At 34.5% G+C, this 20,330-nt stretch overlaps 1 protein-coding gene, 2 non-coding genes and 1 pseudogene across 4 annotated transcripts; 2 read left to right on the top strand and 2 right to left on the bottom strand.

Annotated features, from left to right (window-relative positions):
- Positions 1 to 1,144: 1,144 nt before the first annotated feature.
- On the bottom strand, positions 1,145 to 4,875 carry LOC132035167 (phytoene synthase 2, chloroplastic-like; annotated as a pseudogene).
- A 3,679-nt stretch (positions 4,876 to 8,554) lies between these two features.
- On the top strand, positions 8,555 to 8,626 carry TRNAG-UCC (transfer RNA glycine (anticodon UCC)). The gene has a single exon. It is a non-coding gene; the product is annotated as a tRNA-Gly (tRNA).
- Positions 8,627 to 12,154: 3,528 nt separating this feature from the next.
- On the top strand, positions 12,155 to 12,226 carry TRNAG-UCC (transfer RNA glycine (anticodon UCC)). The gene has a single exon. It is a non-coding gene; the product is annotated as a tRNA-Gly (tRNA).
- A 2,518-nt stretch (positions 12,227 to 14,744) lies between these two features.
- On the bottom strand, positions 14,745 to 19,863 carry LOC132032712 (uncharacterized). 2 transcript variants are annotated; one of them, XM_059422397.1, is made up of 3 exons: positions 19,659 to 19,863; positions 16,419 to 16,760; positions 14,745 to 15,601 (listed from the first exon to the last, which is right to left on the bottom strand). In XM_059422397.1, exons 1-3 carry the CDS (start codon positions 19,795 to 19,797, stop codon positions 14,901 to 14,903), a joined length of 1,182 nt encoding a protein of 393 aa, XP_059278380.1. In that variant the 5' UTR covers positions 19,798 to 19,863; the 3' UTR covers positions 14,745 to 14,900. The 2 variants fall into 2 exon arrangements, with proteins under 2 accessions (XP_059278380.1, XP_059278381.1); XM_059422398.1 differs by lacking the exon at positions 19,659 to 19,863 and adding an exon at positions 17,283 to 17,741.
- Positions 19,864 to 20,330: the final 467 nt, after the last annotated feature.

The following is a 20,330-nucleotide window of genomic DNA, read 5'->3' as shown; positions in this document are numbered from 1 at the left end:
CAGAACCTCGGGGTATTCGGCGAAGGATAAAAATTAAATACCACCAATTTGAAGGACAAAATTATAGACCACCCCAAATGAAGGACAATCTGCAAAAAAAAAAAAGAAAAAAAAAAAGAACTTTATTTCGAGGTAATGTTGGATAAAACCTGCATCTTGGTTCAAATATGTATCTCTAAATAAATTTTAGTTAGTGAAAGTAATTAAAGTGAATGGTTCAAATGTTGTTCGAATCGCAAAATTGAACTATCAAGTCACAAGTAATTTGATTATCGCGATGGAAATAATTGCTTACTTGGTACTTCAAACAAAGCGAGACTGTGATAATCTTTACAAGATTATTCTTCCAAAAGCTAGTGATTAGTTGATAGTATTGTATCTCGGCTAAGATCCCATTTCACGTTAAGATTGTCGAATGTAATCTACCTTTTATGGCCTAGCCTCTATTAAAAAAGTTTGGCATGTGATATACCTAGTGAGGAAAGTGTATAATTGCACATGGTATGTTTTGAAGTTCACATGTTTTGTCTCTGTGAATTTTATACCTAACTTCCAAAACATACTGACAATGAACTCTTTTGTTGCATGTGTGTATAACTTGATTTTTATCATACTTAGAATTCAGGACAAACTAGGAGTTTTGTCCTTTCATGTACTTTCTCTTCATTTTTTTGAGATTAGCTTGGTTTTCGGTCCACTTCTAAATAACCGCTTTGTTTAGTCTCTTTCTTCATCAAGTTCTCTTCCTCAGTCTCAAACAAGTTGAAGTCCAATTTGCCTTAATTCCATTTTGATCGTATTCTTTCATGTAAACTCATCTCAAGCCAATATTATGCAAAATACAAACAAACTTGAATATAACCACATAGATGAGTCGGGTGTTCATCGAACCCCTCGGAAGCTTTGCTGTTTTTTTTGAGGTTAAAATTATTTTTTATGTATATATAGTAGATGTTGGACCCCTTAGGCTTGTTCCTATGTTTACTTTTTTTATATTTTGACCCATAAGCAGTAAATTCGCCTAATCTTTAGTCGATCGGGAAAACCCTGTCCAAAGGGTCTCATCGATAGCCTAAAATCATCTCAAAACTTAAATGAAGAAAGTAACGTTCTTGCAGTTTTGAACCATATAATTGGCTTTTCATTAGAAGCTCAGCCTAGATTTGATCGACCAATTTCCCGTGTTATATAGAGAATAGCATTTCGTTCTACATATTAATACAATAATTCTATTTTACACTTGACAACTTTCTTGTATGTTGTCTATTGAATAGCCAAACTTGGTAAAGATAGAGCTCTAGCATATGAAAGAGGTAAAGTGACCAACTTCTTAGCCCTTCCAACATAAGCTCTCTTTGTCAAGTTATCATAATCATTCTCCTCTATTGCATCCAAAATCTTCCTGTACAAAATTAAGGATGACCAAACCTACAATCACAACACATACAAGAAACTTATTAACGTCGTGTAATCAGAGGCAAATTCAAGATTTGACGTTTACGAGTTCCTACAGCGATATCAAGTTAATGTACAATAATAATTGAGTGCATAGTCATATTTCTAGAAATTAGTTGATTTCTTAATACGTATACAAAATTTGAACAAAAATTTGGATGCAAAGTCTGATAATTTCACTTAATCCACAAGTCTAGGAAGGTTACGTGCACATAGTAAGAGTATATGGGATGCTATATGAACCAGAATAAACAGGTTAGTTGTGTCCTTTTGCTATTGTCACAACTGGTACCAAACCCGGTCGGCTTGACTTTTTTTGCAAAACCGATCATAATCAATAGGGCATTCAAAGATGAGAACGAGGACAACCGACTACGTTAAAAGTTAGAGTAAGAGTACACTTTCTATAACTGAAAATCGCTGTTGCATGCAGGTCTGACTATGTTTTTCCCTCTCTATTTCCAAGTAAAGGGTGAGATCATGCGTCAGTTTGTGGATAGCAATCTCATACACTAACACCTACAAGCTGGGGCGGAGCCAAGTGTAACCAAGGGGTTCATCCGAAGCCCCTCGATAAAAAATTACAGTGTATATTGAAGGTTAAAATTATTTTTATGTATATATAGTAGATGTTGAATCCCCTTGGCTCCTTCGTATGTTTACTTCTTCATATTTTTGAACCCCTTTACTGAAAAGCCTGGCTACGCCACTACCTACAAGCTATGTTGCTCGGACTCTCCCATAATCTTTGTTGTGCCCGTGTCGGATCCTCCAAAAATGCACTACTTTTGGAGGATCCGACACACATCTATCAGCCTTTTTGAAGATTCCGAGGTATATAGCCTACAAGGTGAACTTACTTTAGGCCAGTCGCTCAAGGACGAAAAGGGTAGTGAACCCTTTCTTTTATTTTCAAAACGAACTGTCTGTGTCTGTACATGAAATTGAATTGACTTGAGAATTTTTGAAAGTGAACTTACTGGCCAACGGCTAGCTTTGTTAAGATGAGAAGCACCCTCCTCAGCAAGATTGAAGTAAAATCTTGCCCTTCTGATCTGCTCCTTCATGAATTCTCTCCATTGATCTGTCACTTTCCTCTCGAACACGTCCTCGTTAAGATTCCGAACTGTGCAAGTTCATCTTGTGGCAGATAAACTCTTCCTCTCAATGCACTAAAAACAAATCAATTAGTAGCAAAATGGTTAGATAATCTAATAAGTGAAGTTGGAATAATAGTACACTCAAAATTTTCTGTAACGGCGTCGTTTGTCCATATATATTTTTGGCTGTTATAGCGAAATGCTTTATAGAAAACATATAATATAACAGAACATGAAATTGGTTCCAAAAAAAGTTGGCCTTAATAGTGAAATATTGTTATGGAGAGATCTGATTGCATCAAGAATTGGACTAAAAGTAAACTTACTCTTCCCCAACATCTCTGAGAATGTTAGTAAGTTGATTCCCTATGCCCAAATGAAGTGCTGCATTATATACAGTTTGAGCTGAAACAGGAGATTCTGGTGCAATTCCCATTATTGGGACACTCATTAGGCCAACTGTTCCAGCCACACAGTAGCAGTACATGTACAGCTCCTGGAAATTTGCATACCGGCTTTTCTTCGTGTCCATTCTCATTCCGTCTATCATGTCCTTGAACGGCTATACATCATAAAACACGAATATTCGTCTCACCATACTAAAAAATGTTTAGTTTTTCTTGGACAGGACGAAGGGTATATCCAAAATTTTGGTACCTTGATGTCCAAAGGGAACTTGCAAATCGTATCAGCTAATGCAGTATCAAGCAAGTCGTAAGGTTTGTAGTTGAAAATATCTTCTAATCTCTCTTCCCATCTATCAAGAACTGAGTTGTTCATGTAATCAGCATTAGGGCCATCAACAAGTTCATCTGTCCTTCTGCACCATACTAGAAAAAAAGGAAGATCAATTTTCAGTTCTACTTGCAAAGTACAGATCAAATACAAAATCCACGCACACTACTAGAAACAGAAGTTTTTCCCACCGCCATTCAGTGGGAAATTAGTATTATAAAACATGATTTTCCCACTTCATTCTCACTGAACCAGTTCGCTGGGAAAATGCATGGTGGGAAACGTGTTCCTATTGAAACGCTGAGAAACTTCCTACTTTTTCTATGTGAAAACACTGCTATTTAGGTTTTTCCCACCGACATTCAGTGAGAAATAACCACTAAACATTTTTCAGTGGGAAAAAAGATATTTTTTAGTAGTGGCAATCTTCGCTTCAAGTAGCCGACAACAACTATGCCTCAGTCACAAACAAGTTGACATCGGCTATATGAATGCAAATCACTTCTTCATTTAAGCTCAACTCATATCATCTCTATAACAAATAAAATAAAAGTGAAAAATAAGAAGTTCCCTGATAAGTCTAAAACGTATTGCCAACTAGCAGATATCACCTATATGGCTCTTATTATTCCATTGTGTCCTATCTCTAGTTAAGTCTGCAGTAATTCCAAGGTTTTGTCCGACTTTCAAGATAACTTCCTTGTATGTGATTTTACGTCTATCGTGTGTACTTTTAACACCTTCACTTACCAAGTTTCACACCTATGGACCTATACATCTGCATATAGACACAGGTCATGACTAAACCATCTCAAGCGACCTTTTTAATGCATGATAATTTTTAAAAGCTTGAGATCATTCAGTCAATATAGCTTACCATAGATAGCCCATATTGCTCTTTGTCTCTCTGCAGTCATCAGTTTAGTCCCTGCAGAATGATCAAATTGAACATTAGTCATATTTAAACTAGGAGACAAACAATAAAGAAACTTTAATACTAGCATATTAGCAATTATAGCAATAATTGAGTTTATACTACTTGAAACATGTCAATCTTGAAAAGAAGGGATCAAGAAATGAACCTAAGTAGAAAGTTTTAGCATATTCTGCACAAATTTTCCTGCATGATTCATAAGCTTCATCAAGAAACATAGGATCAAAGCTTGGATTTCTACAAATATCATTTGTAACACGTGTTTGCTTCCAAACAACTTCGCGAACACGTCGATGAGTGTGAGCAATTCCTTGTGATGATAATAATTCATGAATCTTATGCTGTCCCTTTTTCTTAGGAGAAACTGTAAGAACTTCAGCTCTTATAACTTTTCCTCTGCATTTTTGAGATGAAAATTTTCCATTTCTTGCACTAAGGCAAGAATTGCCTGAATAAGAAAGTGTTGCTGGCCACATCTTCTGTTTTATTTATAAAAACAAAAGATGTTGAACATCAGAGTCCCTGCCTAAAAAATGGATGGAGATAGTACTTATACACAAGGAACTAATAAAAATCTCTTAGTTTATGAAGAATTTAATAATAAGTAGAGTTCTTGAGAACAACTAAAATTTCTACAACTTAACAATTACAATGAACAGGTACCATTTATAAGCTTATTTTTGGCTTATCTTACACAAAGGTGGCTAGAACTTTGTCATTTTCTCAATGCTGATTCCATTTAACTTATATTGTTAGTCAGTGTAAACACTATAATTTCTTGTTGCAAGTAACTTGCTTTATTTTTGAGGTTACTAATCCCCCTTTTTACGGATGGTTAAATGTAGTTATCTTTTGAGTGACCCGATAATAATGTGAAAATTCATTTGCATTGACAATATATTGGTTATACTCTTTAATATTAAGTTTCAGTATGCTTTGGACTAGCTATAAGGGGAAACTCAAAACAAACCGTAGAATTTTCTCTGTCTGACCTATAAGTCAGGGTTTCGAGCCGTCGAAGCAGCTTGCATCAGGCCAGGCCACTTCCCCGCCCCTGCTTGAGGCGATATGTTTCGTGTACCGGGCTGCATTTTTTTTTTTTTTGGGTAATGTTTGGACTAAAATGAGAAAATGTTCTTGCTTTTTTCCATATGTATTGCTCAAAATTCCCATATAGATTAGCCTCTTTTAGGCCATGATTATTGTTCTTTTTGTCTCTTAGTCTAATAGCCTGTTTGGCCAAGTTTTTAAAATCAACTTATTTTAAAAAGTATTTTTTTTCCTTTCCAAAATTGCTTTTCAAAAAAGTACTTTTGGTGAAAAGCAATTTGTGTTTGCCCAATTAATTTTAAAAGCACTTTTGAGCAGCAATTAGTGTTGACCAAGCTTTTAGAAAGTCTTAAACAGTATTTTTTTAAAAGTGCGCTTTTAAAAAGTGCTGTACAAAACTATTATTTTTAGGCTTCCTTCTAAAAACTCCGCCATATAACAAGACTTATTTTCTTCCAAAAGCTTGGTTAAGCACCTCCCTTTTTTTTTTTTTTTTTTGAAATAAACACTTATTGAAAAAAATAAGTATTTATGGGGAAAAAAGCTTGGCCAAACAGGCTATAATTAATCCTTTGATTTGTTTAAAGTGTGGAAAGTCTATTATGTGAAATATCCTATATAGGTGACATGCCACTCATTACCCGACAAATTGCATGTTCTTAGGGTATAATTTGGTTTACAAATAATCTCCTATATATGGTTTCCTCTGGTAGTGAATTTCTAGTGAGATTTACCAAATAGCTGGACCACCAAGCTTTGGTTTTAAATATTCTTACTTCCTTTCTTGTAAGGCTTTTATAGTGTTTATTTTTCTGTAATTTATATACACTAACAATCTAAATCTTTTATACGCTTAAGTGTTACAGTTAACTGTCTTATTTTTTAGGTTACTAATTTCACTTGTTATGAATGATTGGTTATAATTATCTTTTAAGTAACCTGATTGTGCAATTATATTTGGCGTATACCGCTAGTACATAGAAATTAAAGCCTTTTTCCCCAAAAATATTGGATATATTTATATTTTCCTTTTTCTGTTTCATCATATGAGCAGGAACTGTGAATATTTTTGTTTGTAGTAATTAGAGATGAACTTCTAGTTGAAAAAATCAAATGTTATACTCAATAAAAAATGATTTAACTTCTATATTTATACTAATAGTATAAAAGTTCAGGTCATTTCTATTATAAATTATAGATAACTATCAATAATAATTGGAATTATTAACCTAAAAATCAAGATAACTAATCTTTTTATAACAATTTAAATTGCACTGATAGTAAAAAAAAAGTTCATTACGCTGTCAGTGGGTAAATAATTATATCCCAATAAAAGTAGCTTATGGTAAGTTAAATAAAACATTATGATGACTTTCTTTTTGGTTTGATAAAAAATATATCTCAATAAAAGTAACTTACAGTAAGTTAAGTAAATTATTATGATGACTTTTCTTTTGGTTTTTTATCCGGTGTTCAGTACTCATTTTTGGACCTCGACAAATTCGAATGTGTGCCGCGTAAGACCATTAAAAGGAAAACGCTTCTCATCGGAATTATTTTTCTCATTCTGAGGACTTTGAACCCAAGACTTTGATTAAGGAGAGTGGAATCCTTGTAAAAATTACGATGATGTATCCATGCACTTTAAACGCCTGCAAAGTTATAGTATTTCTGATAGTTCTTATTTTTATTTTTTTAATTTTTTAAAGATAAGTTCTAAGTTAGATATACATAGTATTGTTGGTATTACAGTCACAATGCTTATTCCCAAAGATGCTATTTTGTCTTTTTACCCACAAAATGTTAAAACAATTTGTTGGAAGAATCGTCCATCATGCAAAAGTAGAATTGAGGATCTTGTCTACATTTTATACCTCTAAAATGAAGCTTTTAGATTTTGGTTCTTTCTGGCAAAATTAACGAAAAGACAATAGAATGAACTTTTTGTATGAATAAGAAGAGTATATACATTGGAATAATGCGATTTTGGAGTATATTAAATATAATCAATTTGAAAGAGATCGACATCAATATATATAAATAGATTGTTTTGTCTTTTTCTACTTACTGAGAACTTTTTCCATTGGTGTTTTCCTCGAATATGTGGATACTCTTTATGAAATGATCAATCAACTTATTTTCAATGAATTTAAATTATGCGATAGCGTATAGAATTTTTATATCATCAAGTAAAATTAGTTATAAGAATATGTGACCTTTCATGTCAAGTTTGATGAGAACATACTATAACAAGTTAAATTGCATTACATGTCTAAGTCAGATAACGTATAACTCAAGGAGAGAGGAAAATGATGCCTATAATTGGCCAATAAATGATGATTACATTATGATTCTTAGTTTGAAAACAAATTCCATGTTGGCCATATTAGGGTGTATAAGCTCGTGATTAATAATGTTTACTACTAATTTATTGATTTACTACTTAGTTTTTATACTAGCTAGGCTCGGTTGTGGTAGAGTGATAAATATATTCTTTCATTCTTAATCAGAGGTTTTCGGGTTCAAAGCTTGGTTATGGAATCACCTTTATTGGGAAGCGCTTTACCCATAGTGTGGAACTTCCCGGCGCGAATTCAAATTTAATTGAGCTCAATACCGATATCAGACACTCGGTGAGAAACCAAAAAAATAGCTAAGCGCTCATGCATACGTTTACTCTCTGCTTATGAAGTGTTATCGTAATTTCTAAAAATATTAGATGTAACTGAACCTTGTTGCTCTTCTTTCCTCGCGAGCAGGGAAGCTCACCAGCATTGTGCGCAACGTGATTCTACTACATTTTTTTGCACTCTAGATGAACAGTTGATCAGAAAATCACTTCGATTAGCCTCGCTGGTAGTCAGACAATGTGCTTATCGTGTATTACAATACTACTTGTTCTTCTAGGCGGGCATCTGTGTGACAACACTACAGAGAGAGTGACACTTTCATGTAACATACTATACGATCTCAACGCCTTTTTCGAGGTATTGATGAATTTCATTCGCCCAAAGCTCGACCCTCGCACGATTAGGATTGGCCGTAATCTGAGCAGTACCACTCATCCTACCCTTCCACCTATAGGCGACCGTCCTGCAACCGCCCACAACCAAGTGTAACCAGAGGATTAGACTAAAGCATGGGGTCTTACCAAATTATCCATCTAGAGCTATTATGACGTCTACTCGTGACATAGTTTCATCGTTTCTCACAATTCAGAAGTACTTGAATTTCACTTATTAGTATGACTATTAATAATGAAAACTTAAAGCACAACGAAGCGTTTGTAGTCCAACGGTTAGGATAATTGCCTTCCAAGCAATAGACCCGGGTTCGACTCCCGGCAGACGCACTTTTTACCCTGGTTCGACTCTGACAGACGTCGTATTTTTATTTTCCTTTTTGTAAGTTTATATTTTTTCAGCAAAATTTCACAATTAATATGATCTTGATTATGCTGTGACTTTTAAAATCTGTATGAGGCGAAAAATAAAGGCATGCACACATTCACCCATATAATATTTTTGTCGAAGGTTTGAATAATCCCCTTCTGCTTTACACATTTCTTAGTTTATAGGTTTATTAATAAAACTAGCTACCTCTTAGCGGCAGAGAATTTGAAGTTTATGGGTTCGAGATTCTAATCGTTATAAAGAGTAATATATCTAAAACAGTTCAGTTTGGTTTAATTAATGGTGTTTTACTTATTGCCTCTTTGGCCAAACTTTTGGTAGGCGAAAAGTGCTTATATTTAAAGAAAGTGAGCTGTTTAGCTAAGCTTTTGAGAGAAAATAAGTGTTTTTGAGAAATAACAGAAACTGTTTTTCAGAAGCTAAAAAAAGTAGTTTTTCTCCTATTTTTTTGAAAAACACTTTTGAGAAAATACACTTAAAAACACTTTCTAGATGTTTGACCAAACACTAATTGCTGCTCAAAAGTGTTTTTTAATAGCCTGTTTGGATTGACTTATTTTAGGTGCTTTAAGTACTTTTATAGTTTTTGGGTAACGATAAAAAAAATGCTTTTAAGCACTTCTTTCAAGCCAAAATAACAAAAATAAGCCAAAAGTCACGAGTTAATCCTGACTTAAGACTTTTGGCTTATTCTCATAAGTTATAAGCCCATTCAAACAGGCTCTAAATTGATCTTTTTATTTTTGCGCAGATTGCCGGTCATTTGGGGTGGTCTTTAATTTTTGCCCTTCAAATTGGTAATCTTTAATTTTACCCCTCACCTAACACCCTGAGGTTGCGGGTTCCAACCCCAGCTCAAGTAAAAAAAAAAAAAAAAATCGCTAGGCAAAATTTCACAAGGCAGACTTTGCATTTTGCAAATCTCAGAATTTCTGTCCATGCAATTTTGCCTGTGCCATGTAAATTCTGCTTGAAGGGCAAAATTTAAAGACCACCATTTTGAGGGGGAAAAATTAAGACCACCCCTAGCGAAGGGTAATCCTGCAAATTGCCCTAAATTGTTTAGACTAATACAAGTGCTTGTCACCAAAAATAATTTTTTGAGAAGCACTTTTCAAAATAAACTGATTTTAGAAGTTTGACCAAAAAGGCTATTAATCTAGCTAGTTGGTTTAATTATCATCTTATCTTATGGAGAACTCATTTAGTAACATATCTATTGTTCATTAAAAAGGTACTATTTTATAAAGATGTCACAGTCAAACTTGCAATTACCTTACTTGAAAGTCCTCCTAATTAACAATTTTCTTGTGGTACTTATGAAAATTTCCTTGTTTTAAATACCATCAAAACAATATTAATTGGGAGGATGCAACATAAAATCATAATTCAGAAGTATACATCCTTAATTATTAATTTCTCAACATGACTCACTTCTCAGTGACTTACCTTGAAAGGTAAGGGTAAGGTCTGCGTACACTCTACCCTCCTCAGACACCACATTGTGGGAAATTACTGGGTATATTGTTGTTGTTGACTCACTTCTCGGTGAAGATCATTTTTTTGTTATTCATAGTTCAGGGAGGTAATAGTTGCATTTCCAATTCAATAAGTTATGAGGTGCACATTCTCAATAGTCTTCCCCGAATTCTCCTCAACTAGAGCTTCATTGTGCATCTGGAAAGTGCAGGATGATGGATTTTATTTGGGTCATTGGAATGAAGAAGCTGGTATAAATGTTTACAAAAATATCGTGATTGGTGAACTTTTACTTCGTACCTAATGTATACACAAAACTATACTTAATTTATTATGGTTAGTGAAAATTTGAGATTGAACTATGCATTAAGTAATTAATTAACTCTGGTTAAATGATAACAATTTATGTTATAAAGACAGTTGTCGTGTGTTTATTGAGTCGGTATACATCGGATGTAGGTAACAAGGTGGGAGTAACGATATTAATTTGTTTTAGCAAACTTGCATTCTTGTTAATCTGAATAAGGTTGATTAGATCGTCTCGGATAATAAGAAGGAAGCTATAGTTGTTTGACAAGGGCGATTCAATAACATTAGTGGCCTAAAAGCATTGACCTAGCGGGACGTTAATCCAAATTAGTCAAAAAGTCCCGTTGTTTTATCGGGGCGGTTCCTCCAATGAATCCAAGAAAATAACAATAGATTGAACTTTTTGTATGAATAAGAAGAATATATACATTGGAATAATGCGATTTTGGAGTATATTAAGTATAATCAATTTGAAAGAGATCGACATCAATAGATTGTTGTCTTTTTCTACTTATTGAGAACTTTTTCCATTGTTGTTTTCCTCGAATGTGTGGATACTCTTTATGAAATGATCAATCAACTTAATTTCAATTAATTTAAATTATGCGATAGCGTATAGAATTTTTATATCATCAAGTAAAATTAGTTGTTAGAATATGTGACCTTTCATGTCAAGTTTGATGAGAACATACTATAACAAGTTAAATTGCGTTAAATGTCTAAGTCAGATAACGTATAACTCAAGGAGAGAGGAAAATGATGCCTATAATTGGCCAATAAATGATGATTATATTATGATTCTTAGTTTGTAAACAAATTCCATGTTGGCCATATTAGGGCGTAAGCTCGTGATTGATACTGTTTACTACTAATGTATTGATTTACTACTTAATTTTTATACTAGCTAGGCTCGGTTGTGGTAGAGTGATAAGTATTCCTTCATTCTTAATCAAATATTTCGGGTTTGAGCCCTGGGTATGGAGTCACCTTTATTAGGGAGCACTTTACCCCCATTGGGACTTCCCGGCGCGAATTCGAATTTAGTTGCGTCCAATACAGATGACACCGGGTAAGAAAACAAAAAAAAGCTAAGCCCTCATACTCTACATACTTTCACTCTCTACTTATCAAGTGGTGTTGTAATTTCTGAAAATATTAGACGTAACTGAACCCTGTCGCTCTTCTTTCCTCGTGAGTAGAGAAACTCACCAGCATTGTGCGTGACATGATTCTGATATAATTTTTGTACTTGATTAGATGGACAGTTGATCAGAAGATAACTTCGATTAGCCTCGATGGTGGTCAGATGACATGCTTATCTCGTGTGAAATACTACAGAGGGAGTTGTTCTTCTAGGCGGGCCTCTGTGTGACAACACTACAGAGAGAGCGACACTTTCATATAACATGCTATATGATCTCCATACCTTTACGAGTTATTGATGAATTTCATTCACCTTAAGCCCGACCCTCGCACGATTAGGAAGATTGGTCGCAATCTGAGCAGTACCACTCATCCTACCCTTCCACCTATAGGTGATGGTCCTGCAACCGTCCACAACCAAGTGTAACCAGAGGATTAGACTAAAGCACTCGTGACATAGTTGCATTGTTTTTTCACTTTAGAAGCACTTGAATTTCCATTTTAAAATGCAACAATGAAAACTTGAAGCACAACGAGCGTTTGTAGTCCAACGGTTAGGATAATTGCCTTCCAAGCAATAGACCCGGGTTCGACTCCCGGCAGACGCACTTTTTTTTACCAGGATTCGACTCCCACAGAGGCATTTTTATTTTCCTTTTTGTAAGTTTATATTTTTTTTAGCCAAATACGTATATAGCCCCTTAAACTTGGCACAAAATTTCACAATTAATATGGTCTTGGTTATTCTGTGACTTTTAAAATCTGTATGAGGGCCAAAAAAAAAAAAAAAAGGTATGTTCTCTTTCAAATTTCACCCATATAATATTTTTGTCGAAGGTTTGAATAATCCCCTTCCGCTTTACAGATTTCTTAGTTTATAGGTTTATTAATAGAATTTGCTATCTCTTGGCGGCAGAGGCGGACCCGAAATTTAAAATTTATGGGTTCGAGATTCTAACTGTTATAAAGAGTAATATACTTAAAAAATTTCACTTTGGTTTAATCAATGATATTTTACTTATTGCCTGTTTGACCAAGCTTTTGGTAAGCGAAAAAGTGCTTATTTTTAAAGAAAGTGAGGTGTTTGATCAAGCTTTTGAGAGAAAATAAGTGTTTTTGAGAAATAGCAGAAACTGTTTTTCAGAAGCTAAAAAAAATAGTTATTCTCCAAAGTACCTTTTTAAAAAACACTTTTGAGAAAATACACTTAAAATCACTTTCTAGATGTTTGACCCAAACACTAATTGATGCTCAAAAGTGTTTTATAAGAGTCTGTTTGGATTGACTTATTTTAGATACTTTAAATATTTTTATAGTTTTTGGGTAACGATAAAAAAAAATGCTTTTAAGCACTTGTTTCAAGCTAAAATAACAAAAATAAGCCAAATGTCATAAGTTAATCTTAACTCAAGACTCTTGGCTTATTGACATAAGTCCATTTAAACAAGCTCTAAATTGATTAGCCAAATACAAAGTGCTTGTCACCAAAAATAATTTTTTGAGAAGCACTTTTCAAAATAAACTGATTTTAGAAGTTTGACCAAAAAGGCTATTAATCTAGCTAGTTGGTTTAATTATCATCTTATCTTATGGAGAACTCATTTAGTAACATATCTATTGTTCATTAAAAAGGTACTACTTTATAACGATGTCACAGTCAAACTTGCAATTACCTTACTTGAAAGTCCTCCTAATTATCAATTTTCTTGTGGTACTTATGAAAATTTCCTTGTTTTAAACACCATCAAAACAATATTAATTGGGAGGATGCAACATAAAATCATAATTCAGAAGTATACATCCTTAATTATTAATTTCTCAACATGACTCACTTCTCAGTGACTTACCTTGAAAGGTGAGGGTAAGGTTTGCGTACACTCTACCCTCCCGTACACCACATTATGGGAAATTACTTGGTATGTTGTTGTTGTTGACTCACTTCTCAGTGAAGATCATTTTTTTGTTATTCATAGTTCAGGGAGGTAATAGTTGCATTTCCAATTCAATAAGTTATGAGGTGCACATTCTCAATAGTCTTCCCCCGAATTCTCCTCAACTAGAGCTTCATTGTGCATCTGGAAAGTGCAGGATGATGGATTTTATTTGGGTCATTGGAATGAAGAAGCTGGTCTAAATGTTTACAAAAAATATCGTGATTGGTGAACTTTTACTTCGTACCTAATGTATACACAAAACTATACTTAATTTATTATGGTTAGTGAAAATTTGAGATTGAACTATGCATTAAGTAATTAATTAACTCTGGTTAAATGATAACAATTTATGTTATAAAGACAGTTGTGGTGTGTTTATTGAGTCGGTATACATCGGATGTAGGTAACAAGGTAGGAGTAACGATGTTAATTTGTTTTAGCAAAACTTGCATTCTTGTTAATTTGAATAAGGTTGATTAGATCGTCTCGGATAATAAGAAGGAAACTATAGTTGTTTGACAAGGGCGATTCAATAACATTAGTGGCCTAAAGGCATTGACCTAACGGGACGTGAATCCAAATTAGTCAAAACGTTGTGTTGTTTTATCAGGGTGGTTCCTCCAATGAATCCAAGAAAAAATAAGGAACAAGTACTTTTTGATTTATTATGGTATATGAATTCTACAAAAGAATATACAAAAATGGACCATGTACTATTTCAGAGTGAGATAAAAATCCAAACATGAAAATCATTTTAAGAAGTGACAAATAACAAAAATGAGGTCACTAACAAAGCATACATCAATAACAAAGTTCATTAGTATTTTCCAAACTATTGACAAAGAGCCAATTTGGATGGGCTTATGCCTATAAGCTGTTTGCAGCTTATAAGCTAAAAACAATAAGTTGGGGTAGTCTAACTTATTTTTTTTGGCTTATAAAACGCTTTTCACTTTATAACGCTTTAGATAAGTTTAAGTTTCACCCAAGTCTAATTATTTTTTTGAGCTTATTTTAAGACAAAATGATTTTTGTTCTATGGCGTACAAACACTAAAAAATGGAAACAAACTTTTATAAAGTTAACTTATAAGCCAATCCAAACGGGCTCAAAGTACATATCTTTGTTGTTCTTGGATGCATATACAGCTGTATCATGATTAGAGTTTGTGTACACGGATACCAATCATAACTAAGGTAAATGTTTATCAATTTCTTTTATAACCGAGAAATCCTGGAGGGCCAGTGATACAAGGTTCGATATACGTTTATCGAATTCTATACATCTCTGTGTCTGTAACTCTATACTAGCTATACATGAATATACAATGACTATTATGAGTATAGTATCATTTGTTTTCTCTTGAACCTGTTATCGGTAGGAAAGCTGCCAAAATCACGGATACCTTGGACAATAGAAATCCGATCGTCCCAAGCATGAGATCTTGCGGTGTTAGCACTCTAGCAAAATCTCCGAGAGCATATTTTGCTGCAACAGTAGTAACTGCAAGAGCCAATACTATGTTTAAAACCGAACCCTTAAATCCTTTATCGGTTCGATCAAGTGTCTCTGTCCTGTTACTTGAAGTTAATTCTGAAGATGGTATAACATCAACAGATCTCTGCACGAGTAATAAATATAGAAATCCTCCGATACCACCTGTTAAGAAGGCGATTGCAGACTTTTCCCCGGCTAAGAATGCAATTGACGAACCAGCAATGGTAAGGATTGCATCGTAAAGCAATAAAGATAGTTTCAAGTCTGCGTATTCCTTCATGGTGTCTTCGTTCGATATGCTCTGAGTGTTAAGGGAAGATGATGGCGAAGTTTTTTCGCTTAGTGATACGATGTTGTCCTGGGAAGACTCGGTAACTGAACATGGTCTAAACTCCATCATGGAACTATCGCTTTTCTCACCGAGCAAGACATCCTCGATATCAAAGTCATATTGGATGGCTGTGCAGTCGGATAAATTCTCCTCGTTTTCTACTGACGCAGAACTTAGTAGGGAAATAACAGTTATGCTTATACCTCCAAGTCTCCACTGACCTGCTTATAATTAACAACAAAAGTTAGAAACATTGGGGTCCGTGTTTATTAATTTCCTTTTTGATGCTTTACATATGCAAACTAGTGATCAAATGTTGCTCAGGCTCTTTAGAAATGTTGACGGGCGCGTGTCTGATTCTCCAAAACCAATACATTTTGGAGGATCCGGCAAGGGTGTGGCAGCAGTTTTGGTGAGCCCGAGCAACATAGATCAAAACAATTACTCCCTCTGTTTCACTTATGTGGCTTGATCCAAAGTACGAGGGTCAAACTAAATGTACTGTGTGAATTCGGCGTAGTGAATTTACATATTTAGAAAAAAAGTACTATAAGTCACAATAGTCAACAATTCAACATATTTAGAAAGTATTTGAAAAATCATGGCAAAGGAAATATACTTTTGACTCTCTAAACAGCAATGTTATCAAAGGCGAAAAGCGCAATAAAGCTCTAGGTCTGTTGGGACTTTAAGCGCAAATAAAGCACAGCCTTTAATGAAGAAAGGCGCAAATGGAGAAAGAATTACAAATATGTATGTGTAGTCCAAGACTCATAATTATAAGCATGAATAACAAATATATGGACAAAGAAACTAAAAAAAAGAGTATGATTAAGTGAAATATCAATTGTTTAGTGTCACCTCTTTGGGATCACGCTCATTGGCAAGGAAAAGTATGCCTTAGAGCTTTGATGACGACACTGAAGCGCCCGTTAAGCGAGGCAAAGTGCTCAACATGTTTTGCGCCTCGCTTCAGGGCTTAAGCACGACTTTGACAAACATTGCTTACATGTACATCACTTAGCTGGAAATACTGACCTGATTCTGGGCTGATCCAAACAGCCGCAATTTTTCCAAGTTTAGGTCCCTCAAATACGAACTCATCTACAGAACCTCTTTGGAAGTGGAGACGATCAGAACCAGCTGATATCCTCTGTAAGATTGAGTCACCATTTTCATCTATCAAACAAAGCAGGACTTCGGAGTTTATGTCGGTAAGATCTGACCCATATGCACTACTTGTTTGCAGCTTGACTTGGTAAATCGAATTGGATTTATCCACTTTCGAATGATTGAGCATGTTTTCCAGCGACCAATCTCCACTGAATTTTACGTCAGTGGTTGGTAATAGGCGGGAAGGTTTTACATAGTCCCGAAAATCTGAAAAATTAATTTGCACGATTAAAGAGAGCAGCTGAAAAGAAAACACTAGCATAAATGAGCGAATGAAACACCCTGTCTGCTCCTAGTAAGCATATATGAGTTTAGACAGTGGTTTGTTCGCCAAGTTGCGTGGACTCTTCATTTTTTGACCAGATTCCACGGACAAATTTGAGGGGAAAATTGAGATTTTGATTTCTCAAAATAAAGGATAAAACAGATTTAATACATGGGAAATGACATATCTTCAATCCTTTTTAGCTTCTCTGTTGGTCAATATTTGCTATTTATAATTTTTTTTCTTTCTCATAGAAAGGAGGGATAATTTCTATATTAATTATTAGCCTGTTGATTTTTTGACAAATAATTTATGTTTTTAATGCCCATCTTGGAGAATGAAAGAGCGAATTCTACAACATAGCAAGTTTTCCACAGAATATCTGTCAGAATTTAGAATATCTTTATAGCTCTGTTTTATAATTTTGAACTCTTTTAGCCGAATCCCAACACCGGTATCCATACCTGGATCCGTATTTCTGAATCTTAAACTTCAGATTTTGCCAGATCCGACCCTCGGATCAGCATCCGTGTCGGACACCCGCACCCGAGTCCGAGCTACTTAGTTTGTTGAACTCTGATTCTCTATTCAACCGAAGCCAAAGAATAACCAGAGCAGAAGACACTACAAGCTGGACAACAACTTCATAGATTTAGAAGTTAACAGCGATTGCGCATTCATAGAGGTTTAACACATCAAGTCTTCAACCCAACATTACTCCTCTTTAACACCTCCACCTTTATGGGAAACGTTTAAACAAGATCTCCCTTGTACTCATTAATTTGCTAGTTGATGGATTACTGATATCATCAAGAAGCTGGTAAAACTGAGGGAAATATACGGTGCTGGAAAGAAAAATGTTATAATTTTATCAAAATCCAGAGTCAGAACTCTACAAATATTTTTCTCTCTTCCTCTAATTCATGCAGTTCAGATATAACTAAAGCAAAATTATGACGATCCTGCTATCCGTGATTCCTTATGCCAGACCTTTATTCAATTTCAATGTTTTTCAGGAAAAACAACAGCAACATCTCTGAAATGACGGTCGCTTATTCTTCCCTATTCACTAATCAATGGATATCAGTAGCCTCAATGTAATGCGAAATGGATGAACTTCACCCTCTTTATGGGATATGAAAAGGAAAGTACATTATTTCCTTGGGAAGGTTCCACTTAAAAGTTAAAACTGACAGTTATAAACATACTTTAAAAAAAATGGCATCAAAGTTCAACCATGAATCCTAATCTACAGTTTCAAGCAAATGCAACTGTGGAATCAAAGGTAAAGTGACTCCTGGTTTTCATTGGATTACGAGGTATTAAAGATGAAAATGATCCCTCCAAAGAACCTTATGAGGTAATAAAAGCAAGGAATTTTGACCAACCAAGTTCAACCCAACTCTATTAACTATATTTCTGTTGGAAATAGCTATAGGATCGGGTCCACCCATAAGGGGTGCTAATTAGCTCGTTAACCATTAGCTTGTCTTCCTCCTAAACTCTTTCTATAATGTATAAATACACTATTATGGATGTAGGAAAAAAGATGGGCCACATTAACATAACGGTTGGGTTAGCTTTACAAAGGAAATGTTTTACATCTTTTGAGGATATCTGGGTTGTGGACAAAGGGAATTCATCCGCTTTGTGAGGATTCCGACTACAGATCCGTTTCCGCTATGGAGAAACCCGTAAGTCGCCTAAGCTAGTATTTATGATTCACATACTACAACATTGTTCATGTTTAACAACATTTCATCCGAAATTCTAGTCCCGTTTGACGAAAAAATACGTAAAAATTGCCCACGAATCTAGAGCTTTGTGAGCAAATAAAGAGGAGCACAATTATGTTCTCTTTTCTTTTTTCCTTACCATCTTTGGCATACAACCGTTTATACTTTATAGTTACACATTTATGTTCATAAACTGCTGAGATGCTTCATGGCCACAAGAACTCTTAAGTCTCCCTTAATGCAAATTTGATAACACTTAACAGTTAAGCTATGGATCCTCCAATGCTCAAAGAATCTTCTTAAACTCACACTCTAATCCATTGCATCTCAGTCCAAGATCCTCTTAATATCTACATCCACATTTCAAACTTTGTATTTACTTGTTGCTCGGACTCTCCGAAAATGTTGTTGGGTGCATGTCGGATCCTCCAAAAGTAGTGTACTTTGGAGTAATATCCGACACGGGTGCTGCCAGGGTCGGATTTACATGGCAGTGAGGGTGTTCCGAACACCCTCGGCAAAAAATTACAGTGTATATATAGGGTAAATTTTTCGTGTTTATGTACATATATTGACTTTTGAACACCCTGAACAAATGCAAAAGGTTAGCTCAAGCGGTCCAGGGTGTTCAAAATTATCTCTAGCATCCTAGGTTCGATCCCAGGGACAACATAGTTTTTTATATTTAGCTTTCGTTATTTTCTTCGAACCCCTGAGTGAAAGTCCTAGATCCGCCGCTGGTGCTGCAACATTTTTTAAGAGTCCGAGCAATATAGGTATTTACACAGTCTTTCCTCAACATCATAATCCCAAATCAAAAATTTCTCCAAGCCAAAAAACATCATCTCTTTCCAAGTTAGCTCATAACCTCATACTAAAAAGGGAAAAAAAAAAAAAAAAGGTTCCTCTAATAATTATGACAAAAAGTAAAGTTTATACTTGTTGAAACATCATATATACACACATAAACATTAGCACACACAGTAACATTATCACAAAAACAAAGTTACAGAAAAAAAAAATCACCATTAGAAGTTACAAAAATTATAATATAAATAAAAAAAAGTAAAAAAAATTCCAATTTTCTGTTTCCAAAAAGGGTACCTTGAAAGTCTGATTTTTTGAAGCGAATTTTCCAAGAAGAGCTGCAAATCCTTCTTATATGAATTGGGTTTCTTGAATTCCTCATTGGAACTGAATATTGAGTTGCAAAGATCAAATTTTTCATAGTTAAAGACTCCATTTTTAGCTAATTTCTCTTCAGAAAATGGAACTTTTCTTGAAGTTGGTTTTTAATTAATTTAAAGTGAAAAGAAACGTATGGAAATGGGACAACTTAAATATCTTTGAGGCCCAATAAACAAGGTTTTGTCCTATCAGAAATGTATGTTGTATGTATAATATATTTTTATATACCAAAAACAAATATTTGTTGACTATTATTTTGGTGGGCAGCTATTTATGTCAATTTTTCTTTTGGTTGCTCATCTCGTGATTGGTATCTGCTTTGAATTTATATATTTGAAAACTATGTAAGATATAAATAAGATACAATAATGAACATTTTAAAACATCTAAACGGCATATGAAAAAATTGCGGCTATGTCAACTTTTTTTTTTTGGTTTCTCATCTCGTGTTTGATATCTGCTTTGAATTTATATATTTGAAAATTACGTAAGAAGTAAAATAAGACACAATAATTCACATTCTAAAACATCTAAAAGGCATATGAAAAAATTGTTGTTTGACTCTCCAAGTTCGAAAAGTGCCACCTA

This window comes from Lycium ferocissimum, chromosome 10 (assembly GCF_029784015.1).
Source record: "Lycium ferocissimum isolate CSIRO_LF1 chromosome 10, AGI_CSIRO_Lferr_CH_V1, whole genome shotgun sequence".
NCBI classification, from domain to species: Eukaryota; Viridiplantae; Streptophyta; class Magnoliopsida; order Solanales; family Solanaceae; genus Lycium; species Lycium ferocissimum.
Note: the sequence above shows the minus strand (reverse complement) of the source record. Positions and strands in the feature narration are given on the sequence as shown.